The following is a 10,192-nucleotide window of genomic DNA, read 5'->3' on the forward strand; positions in this document are numbered from 1 at the left end:
GTCAACCAGATTAAACAGGAAGTGGGTTTCTAAAAGCCAGCAAGCCATTTTTCTCTTTTATTTGATCGAAAAATAACTAGCATAGTTTGCAAAAAACTGTCTTATATTTATACTGTGTGAAATACGGTTGTCTTTTAACCTTGTTTTCGCTAAATTAGCATTAGCTGGTTATTCACCCATCAGCTAACGTTCGTTTACTAACAACAGGGTATCTTTAGGTCGGTTCAGCTAGCTAGGTAAGTGGCTACATTTCAAATTTCCGGGGCAACAATGGAAGGTTTAGAAACGACATACGAGGATTCTAATGCCGAGGACTACATTGATTGTGCTGTAAGTAAGGTTGAGTGGAGCCTAGGCACAATAAGCTAAACAAAAATATGTTTGTAACAAGCTAACGACGTTACTAGGCTAGGCGTTTTTTTCCACCACCACATCATGAAGAATCTTCTGTTTTTCAGATCTGTACCAGATCCATTAGGGGTGAAACCCTGTATAAGATCCACCGGACTACAGTACTACACATGAGGGTAAGAAGCAAAGTTGCAGTCAAATATTTTAACTACTCAAGTCACAACGATCTGTTACCATCTTATAGCTAATAGAGTAATAAGGTCAAGACAAATCATGAGTAAAATTCCTGTTCACAAAATCAATCACAACGGTAAGTTTAAAAATAGTTAACAATTTCAAGCAGGAGGATGTGCTAAATGGGGCAATTCCATGGTGAGGGAATTACAGACATGTGATTATGTATTTTTTCCACTTTAAAAATGTATGCCAACACATTGATTTCAAAGTTTAACAAACCATACAACTCTATGCATACTGATTACTTGAACAATTTACACAGTAAAACAAATGACTGGATAATTATTTTTGCTGAGTTACGGTAAAATCTCCCTCGGTTATATTCTGTTATCCGCACAGTTCTTCCTGTAAATGTGTTGTTGTAAAATTTTCTGTGGAAATTGTTAAGTAGTCCTTGTGCATCATCCATAGAGTTCAAAGTTTAACAAACCATAGAAATCAATGGCATTTGTTTGGTATACAATTGAAAAATAAGTCTCAGCATGATTCCTTTACCATGGAATTGCACATAGACATCCTCTGTTATTAACCTCTTCTTTCCAGAACCAAGGTACTGTGTTTTGTGTTCTTCAAGAGCTTCCAGAAAGCAGCTATTGTTCACTTGTGGTCTCGTATGATATTTTTCCTCTTTCCAGATGGCTTCATTCTGCTTGTACAAATAACCAGCAAGGTATGGACTTAAATAAAGTTCATCTTTGCTTTCACCTTTGGTGTACCACCACCTTCTGGTGCACCTGATTTATGATACAGTATTTTCCATAAAACTCTTGTTTTAGTGAATATTGTTGATGAACATGGCACCGCGCCAACAAGAATGAACAAACAAATCACCATGAAGTATCTAAAACCTCTTGATGTGTAACAAATATGTGCACACTGGAACTGTTTTAGTTTATTTCTGCTATCTCTTGATTCCTCTTTCTCCCAGTAACAACTTTAAGATGGGAGTGTGCCAACAATATACTTTTTCATGTTGCGTCATGGTTGAACAGAAGCCACGAGAGGCAAAATCGTGGTTATATTCTTCTTGGAAAGGTGTTGACTTTGGAACTTACCGAGTTCCTTCATTTTTACCCTGTGCCGTATTCATGACGCTTGGAGATGTCCCCTGTCTAGGTGCTGTAAAATACTAATGGATATTGCTGGGTTTGAGTCGTCATGACAACTTGTGGGAATATTGGAATGTAGAGAGAGTTGGTAGAAGGGAAAATGGTCTAATATTATATGTCATTTGGAAGAAGGAAAAATGCAACTTCGTCATGCTTGCATACATTTTGTACGTATGGGTCGTCCCAGGAACCGAACCATCTATCCTGGCATTGCAAGCGCCAGGCTCTACCAATTGAGCTACAGAGGACTATGTTTAGGCTTGTCTTTAAAGGATCAAATTAATCCCTTTACTTTTCCTATGCAAAGTTGAGTCTACTTTTGCCGTTAGGTTTGGTTCTTCAATCCCCATGTTTCATTCTAATGGAACAACTTGACTTTCCACTTCAACTTCACTGCTGCTCCAAAGATGGATCTTTTTGCCCTCAAAAGCAGATCATCTCGAGAAGGGACACCTATGTCTTGTCTTCCTGCTTGGGTCTCTTCGTGATTTATATCAAAATCAAAAATGTCCTTTATAACTGAGTATTTCAAGATTTTTTCGAAGAAGTACTGTTGGCTCCTGTTAAGTGAGACAAGTGAACTCCGTACAAAGCTGTTCACTAGTCTCAATTGGAATATTGTTCATATTTATTTTTAATATACACCAGATCTGCATTCAATCCGAAGCCCTATCCGGAGTCCTTTGCATTGAACCGTCTTCGAGCGAGGTATTATAATAGAGAAATATCTTGACAATTTATTAGGGCAATGATTCGCCCTTAACTTACCTACATGACTTTGTCACCACAGTATCATGGACCTTATTCACCTCTGAAGCATGCGGAGTGTCTTCCACTGGAATATTTCTGATGCTAGAAATTATAGTTGGAAGCAACCACATTACGCTTTCAGTCGTTGTATGCCTCTTGGAGATATTTCCTAGTTTTCAAACCACACTTTTGCATTACAATGAGCTTGTGATCATAAGAGGATGGACAAAGCAAACGAACAAAACACAAATTCCAATGTACTCAATATTTTTTTGAAGCTTTCAAATCAAATGAAGACACCCAGTTGCTAAGTTTGTGTCAAACCCAAACAACGGAAGTATAGGTACTAAATTAAGAGGGGCAGGTAAGATCCAGGTCAGAGTCCAGATTGGGATGTATAGTATTACTCCCAAATGGCCCATCAGTGCACCTCGAGCTTTAGGTGTGGCTTCCTATTATATGTGTATGGTGTGCATGTGATTCCGTCCCGGGTCCTAACCCCATCTTTATCTGTAGTTCTGATAGCAAGGTTGCTGGTTACACCAACCAGTTACCCGCTGATCCATTGCTGATTGACTTAACTGAACCTGTTTTTCTCGGTTGCGTCTCCCTTCATTCCTGACAGAAAGAGGACCACCTGGTTTCTACTGGTAAGTAATTTCATCTTCCCTTCACTCACTGATTGTCGACGATGAGCTTGGGACCTCTAAGTGTCTTGTTGCTACCCCTTCCTTCTGGCAGGGGTAAAGGAAGTTCAGAGTTTCAAACAGGCTCACTACCCTCTGTGCCAATAGTGTTAGTGCACGTTGTATGGAAGGGTTGGTACATTGTCATTTTTGTTGAGTAAAATTAAATTGAACTGAGACTGCGATATGAACCTGCCATGATGAGCACCATGCAGCACCTCCGATCAGATGTGTGATGCAAGACCATGTGCTCAAGAGTATCTGCTCATATAAATGGAACAATACATTTAACATTAATGTGCACCCGTTTATTTATTATCCTATGAACTACTACTAGTTTGATGGCTGCAGCTATCAATTGTCCCATTAACAATCACACATATTGGCAAACTTCCTTTTCAAACTTCACATTTCTCTTGTATAAGCTACTTATCGTGATGAACAGTGTCAGCAAAATGCTTGCGATAAGTGATCGGTGTCAATCATTCTTGGGTTTATTGTCCCAGCTCTAGGGTAGTGATATTCCAAGGATCCCAGATAGCACGAACCATGCTTTCAGTTGTTGGGGAAATCAGTCCTATATTGCTGTTTGCTTTGCATTACTGCCTCTACCTTCAGAGAGAGAGAGCAGTACCATAGATTCACATGGTAGCAGTTTCTGTGAACATACAGTACCAGTGAAAAGTTTGGACACACCTACTCTTTGCAGATTTTATTTTTATATGATCAAATAATAGCGACGACATCAACTATGAAATCATGTAGCAACCAAAAAAGTGTTAACCAAATCAAAATATATTTTATTTTTGAGATTCTTCAAATAGCCATCCTTTGCCTTGATGATAGCTTTGTACACACTCAACCAGCTTCATGAGGTAGTCAACTGGTATGCATTTCAATTTTGTATTTGACCTTTATTTAACTAGGCAAGTCAGTTGAGAACAAATTCTTAATTTCAATGACGGCCTAGGAACAGTGAGTTAACTGCCTTGTTCAGGGGCAGAACGACAGATTTTGTACCTTGTCAGCTCGGGATTCGATCCAACCTTACGGTTACTAGTCCAACGCTCTAACCACTAGGCTATGCTGCCGCCCCAAAAATTAACAGGTGGGCCTTGGTAATTTGTGGAATTTCTTTCCCCCTTCAATGCGTTTGAGCCAATCAGTTGTGTTGTGACAAGGTAGGGTTGGAAAGTAAGACACATCTCAACATCAACTGTTCAGAGGAGACTGCGTGAATCAGGCCTTGATGGTCGATTGCTGCAAAGAAAACACTACTATAGGACAGCAATAAGAAGAAGAGACTTGCTTGGGCCAAGAAACAAGCAAATGGACATTAGACCGGTGGAAATCTGTTTTTTTGGTTCCAAACTCTGTCTTTGTGAGACGCAGAGTAGGTGAACGGATGATGTCTGCATGTGTAGTTCCCACTGGGAAGCATGGAGATGGTTTGGGGGTGCTTTGCTGGTGACACTGTGTGATTTATTTCAAATTCAAGGCACACAACCAGCATGGCGACCACAGCATTCTGAAGTGATACGCCATCCCATGTGGTTTGCGCTATCATTTGTTTTTCAACAGGACAATGACCCAACACACCTCCAGGCTGTGTAAGGGCTATTTGACCAAGAAGGAGAGTGATGGAGTGCTGCATCAGATGACTTGGCCTCCACAATCACTCGACCTCAACCCAATTGAGATGGTTTGGGATGAGTTGGACCGCAGAGTGAATGAAAAGCAGCATAATATAATTTCCCTTTTGTTGCATGCAATATAGATCAGTATATTTATTTGAGTCATTTTTGCTAGGGTTTATCAAGGGTGTTAATAATTCCGGACCCCACTGTATGTATGTGAATTATTGACTTTTCCAGTGCTACGATTTGTTATGTTTTTACCGCTGTAGTCTGTTCAAGCACTATTTGTCATCTAAAGACCATATCATTGATTGTGGCATTGATCTCTAACTTCTGATGTTGTGGATCTCACAGGGCGGGCTACCAGGGATCATGAGTTACCAGATTTCACGGATATCAAACACTACCTCCAATACCTGAAACTTGATGAGCCAATCATCGGTAACTACTGTATTTTAAAACCATGTCTAATTCAACACACATTTATAACTTCCAAGTTGGTACTCAAATAGCATATACTTGTAGAAGTGAACTGGGTCAAAATTAGTTAAGAGTTGTCGGTTTAAAGTGTCCCTTTCTGACCTGTACGTCTCATTTCTTCATGTCAGGTTTGAGTCTTTTGGCGGAGGTGGAGCCAGTCTCCCATGACCGTCAGCCTGGCCCAAGATACATCTGCAGATTATGCGATCTGGAGGCATCCTTACCCAACATGGTCAATCATTTAATTGGTCGCAGACATCGACAGAATTACCTGGTAAGGAGGAGATTTACTGGCATAACCTGGATATGTGTCTCATGCATGATCCTCTTGCTGGACATTTATTAAAGCTAAGCAAGGATCATGGTGGTCAGGATCTTAAATATAGTGATGCTTGATGTACTTTCCTTTTTCTAGGATATGAAAAGGAAAGACTTGGTGACATGGGACAGTACCAATGCCCTGGCTCAATCAGGGAAGGCTTTACGAGCCATGGCGGAGATTGTGGAAAGACAGAATGGGCAAGGAAGTCCAAAGGTAAGTCATCATGATTCCCTCTAGTAAGGTACATGCTTATTGACAAGAGTTTGCATTTATATTTTAGTCATTTTGCAGACGCTCTTATCCAGAACGACTTACAGGAGCAATTAGGGTTAAGTGAACATCAACGGATTGTTTTTACTTAGTCAACTCGGGGATTTGAACCAGCAACCTTTAGGTTACTGGCCAACGATCTTAACTACTAGGTTACCTGCCACTGTAGGTCTTCATACCAGTCTGTGCCTCTCGTAAAGTAATTGTTTCATTTATTTGCAAGCGTTATTTGTGTTCTATTTGAAATCTTCTGATCCTAATCTTTGGTTTCTATTTTAGCCTTTGAGGAAAAAACGAAATGCGGGCAAATTGAACATTTCTAGAGGTAAGATCTTTTCAGAATTCTTTCGACATGTCTATTAGTAAAATCAGAAATAAATACAAAAAAAATCTAAACTAAACATTTTCCGATCATGAGTCATTGACCTAGTAGTGTTTATTCTCAACTTGTCCAATATCAAACAGAAAACATTTGACAATGTTATTTTCCCTTTTTCAGCTCCCCCGAAAGAAAGAGGGGCCAAGAATCAGCCAAAACCAACACTTTCTCATCCATCAGACATGAGACGGGGAAGGACACCTGCATCCAGGGAGGATGGATTTCCCGGACGGGGAGTACCACCACAGAGGAGGCCGTCCTGAAGATGATCTATATAGACCTCCCTTCCATGAAGACGATCCTTACTTATTGTCCGGGGCATTGCGAGAGGTTTACCTGAGAGGAGGAGACCCCAGTCTGTGTGGTTTTGAGGAAGACGAGCTTCGTAGAGCAGGCTATCATGAAGATGACCTTCGTAGAAGGGATCACTACCTTGAAGAACAAATCCATGGTCAGGATTATTTGGAGAACATGCGTAGACGAGAGTTTTTGGAGTCCAGGCCAGGTCACCAAGAGGAAATCCCTCATCGCCACGCATACCCTGAAGAAACTCCACGCAGGAGTGTCTACCCGGAGAATGATCCTCTCAAACAGTTCTATTCTGATGAGGTTCTCCGTAGAACATTTCATGCTGCTGAAGCTTCTAAGGAGCGGGCCTTTCGAGAAGATGAATCACCACATGGGAGGAGCTATCCTTATGTTCCGGCCTATCCGCAGGAATTTCCTCCTGAACGTGCATATCCTGACAAAGCTCCTCTCTGCTTTGAACACGCCCATGGAAGGGCAGCCCACGGACCACCTGTTCATGAAGACCCTTACTCCGAGGATACCCGTAGAAGCGGATACCTTGAGGAGGCACAACGCAGGGCGTACAATGAGGAACAACATGGGCCAGCCTATCCAGAAGGCAACCCTCATAAGCGATCTCACGACAGGGATCCAAACGGCCGTGGGTACCCCAAGGGTCCAGATGGGCAAGGAGCAGCTGACGAAGACTTGAGGTTCCCAAATCAAATGGAGGGACCAATGGAGACAGGGGGTCAAGGCAGCAGGGAGCATTTGTTTGACCTTGTCAAGGCCATTCGTCAGGAGGGGAGGGGTCCGCAGCATCCAGAGGTGGAGCGAGGGATGGGACCACCAGGAATGAGGGGGACTCCTCAGAAGCCAGCAGAGGGTGACAGAATGAGAACAGAGATCCCCGAACCTTTCCGGCGCTTCCTGGAAGGAGCCACAGATGACCACAAGAGCCCCGGGAAACGGAAGAGAAAGAGCAGGTTCTCTGATGCAAAAGAACAGGAGGAGGACGTGTTGAAGTTAATGTAAGTGTGAATAAGTACACATCACCACGTGTTAAACTTCTCCATCATTACATCCTGAGGTGAAAGGTGTTTTGGTTACTATTACGCTAAGGGTGTTCTATAATGATTCTTACAAAATCTTCTTCCTCCAGGCAAGCCGTTGACAATAGAAGAAGGTCAGAACCTTTTGCCAAATCACAGGTATATAGACAATGTTTTTAATTAAACCTTTATTTAACTAGGCAAGTCAGAACAAATTCTTCTTTACAAGGACGGCCGACATCGGCCAAATCTGGATGACGCTGAGACAATTGTGCGCCGCCCTATGGGACTCCCAATCACGGCCAGTTGTGATACAGCCTGGAATCGAACCAAGGTGTTGGTAGTGACTTCAAGCACCGATGCAGTGTGTTAGACAGCTGCGCCACTCGGGAGCCCTCTGCTAAGCGTAACTGACATTTTTAAATGTTTTACATTTTAGTAATTTAGCAGGCACCCTTTACAGGGTGACCTACAGGAGCATTGGGTAAGGGCCTTGCTCAAGGGCACGTTGACAGACTTTGCCTAGTCGGCTCAGGATTTGAGCCAGCAACCTTTCTGTTACTGGCACAATGCGCTTAACCACTAGTCTACCTGCCGCAACTGACAATTGTTAAAGTTTGTTAATTGTCTGTGTAATGTCTTATTGAGTACCTTATTCTAATTGTTTAGGGTGCTTATCAAGGAGTAGCAGGCTCCAGACCAATGGCAGAGGCAGCTCCAGACACTGGGAATGTTTTGGATGTACTGGTAAGATCCTAATAAAAGAGTAACACCAATCAAAATTCCATACCTTTTGCACAAAGACAACTGTCATAGCCTTTAGTTGATGACTTTTGGGAAGAGAAACTGTATTATTTAACTGACTATGTTCTTTAATGTACTTGCTTTCCCTCTAGAATAACATACAGGTTGAGAATGTGGAAGAGGCCAACTTCCTGAAGGACAAGCTGTGTAACCTTCTGAAAGAGTTCCAAGACAAAAAATATGAGAAGACAGCGGTAATGCCTGCGGTAGGTATTCATTGTGTTGCACAGCATGTTGCGCAGTTTCTTTACGGATGTCATTTGACGATGAATGGATCATAGGCTGACTTGAGAATGCGAACATTTCCTCTTCTCTGAAACTTTTAAAAAGTTGGTTTATGTAAGTAAGATGGTCCTTTCCTCATTTCAACTGTAGTACAAAAGCCTACATCCAACAGTAATTTCCAAAGAATATAATCACATGAGCAAGGATCACCTGGAAAATCCCAGAGATGACTATGAAAGAAACTACAGAGAAGTGCAAGAGGAGAGACATTACGAAGGCCATCCTCCCAGACACTCAAAGGAACGCTCACAGGAGCGCTACACTCCGGAGACCCCACAGGATCCTTACAGAGACACAGACATGAGAATGGAGAGGAGAGCTCAATATGAAGGTAAACTATGTATGCATGTTTCTCACAACAAAATTGCAGAAGTTCATTTCAGTCATTTTGTATATATTTTTGTGGGACTTTAAAAATAATAATAATTCTACATCATCTTTCTTTCAGAGGTCTTTGGGCATGTTGAGATGTACCCACAATCTCATGCTCGTCCAGAGGAGCCAATGGCATACCCCCACGAGAGTTGTCAGGGGCCGATGTACCCTCGTGATTACCCACCTGCAGGGGATCTTCACAATCCATTCAATCCTACACCCCCAATACACTGGGAGCGGGGGTACAGGACGGGTGTCCCTCAATCCACCAGCCTAGACAAAATCACCTCCACTCTCCTGGAGCTTGTGGCAAGGAAAAAGTGATTTTACAGTAGAACCACCATGTGTAAAAAATATTTGTATTGATTTGAGCTCAACTGTATTTCTGTTGGAATTTTGCTTTTGAAATGTTTCTACACTTTTATTTGCTTTAATTGTTCATCTTGATGGCTAGTTTTAAGGGTTAAAGGTTTTGTAGCAATTATTTGACATTAGTAATCTGAAAATATGCTTTGAACGGTGTAGACATGTTGTTGAAAACAAAATTATTTCTTTTGAATAACTTCTATTCACTTAACGCTGCATTGTAACTGACAATAAAACATTTGTGACCACAAATCAGTTCTGATCCAAACAAGATGGTTAAAGAAATATTACACTGAACAAAAATATGAGCGCAACATGTAATGTGTTGGTCCCTTGTTTCATGAGCTGAAATAAAATATCCTACAAATGTTCCATACACACCAAAAGGTTCTCATTTTGTGCACAAATTATTTTACATCCCTGTTTGTGATCATTTCTCCTTTTCCAAGATAATCCATCCACCTGACAGGTGTGGCACATCAAGAAGCTGATTAAACATGATCATTACACAGGTGCACCTTGTGCTGGTGTCAACACGTCACTAAAATGTAGTTTTGTCACACAACACAATGCCACAGATATCTCAAGTTTTGAGGGAGCATGCAATTGGCATGCTGATTGCAGGAATGTCCACCAGAGCTGTTGCTGGAGAATTTATTGTTAATTTCTCTACCATACACTGCCTCCAACATCGTTTTAGAGAATTTGACAGAACATCCAACCGTCCCTACAACCAAAGACCACGTGTAACCACGGCAGCCCAGGACCTCCACATCCGGCTTCTTCACCTGCGGGATTGTC

At 41.7% G+C, this 10,192-nt stretch overlaps 1 protein-coding gene across 2 annotated transcripts; it reads left to right on the forward strand.

Annotated features, from left to right (window-relative positions):
- The first annotated feature begins 2 nt into the window (after positions 1-2).
- LOC135551836 (uncharacterized) lies at positions 3-9,777 on the forward strand. 2 transcript variants are annotated; one of them, XM_064983076.1, is made up of 8 exons: positions 3-330; positions 459-527; positions 3,073-3,097; positions 5,125-5,211; positions 5,379-5,524; positions 5,666-5,785; positions 6,122-6,167; positions 6,342-6,583. In XM_064983076.1, the coding sequence occupies exons 1-8, from the start codon at positions 271-273 to the stop codon at positions 6,482-6,484; spliced, it is 696 nt and encodes a 231-aa protein (XP_064839148.1). In that variant the 5' UTR covers positions 3-270; the 3' UTR covers positions 6,485-6,583. The 2 variants fall into 2 exon arrangements, with proteins under 2 accessions (XP_064839148.1, XP_064839147.1); XM_064983075.1 differs by lacking the exons at positions 3-330; positions 459-527; positions 3,073-3,097; ... (1 more) ...; positions 5,379-5,524; positions 5,666-5,785 and adding exons at positions 7,672-7,720; positions 8,231-8,308; positions 8,458-8,571; positions 8,741-8,981; positions 9,099-9,777 and having other exon boundaries at positions 6,342-7,540.
- The last annotated feature ends 415 nt before the right edge of the window (positions 9,778-10,192 follow it).

Source organism: Oncorhynchus masou, chromosome 13, assembly GCF_036934945.1.
Source record: "Oncorhynchus masou masou isolate Uvic2021 chromosome 13, UVic_Omas_1.1, whole genome shotgun sequence".
NCBI lineage: Eukaryota > Metazoa > Chordata > Actinopteri > Salmoniformes > Salmonidae > Oncorhynchus > Oncorhynchus masou.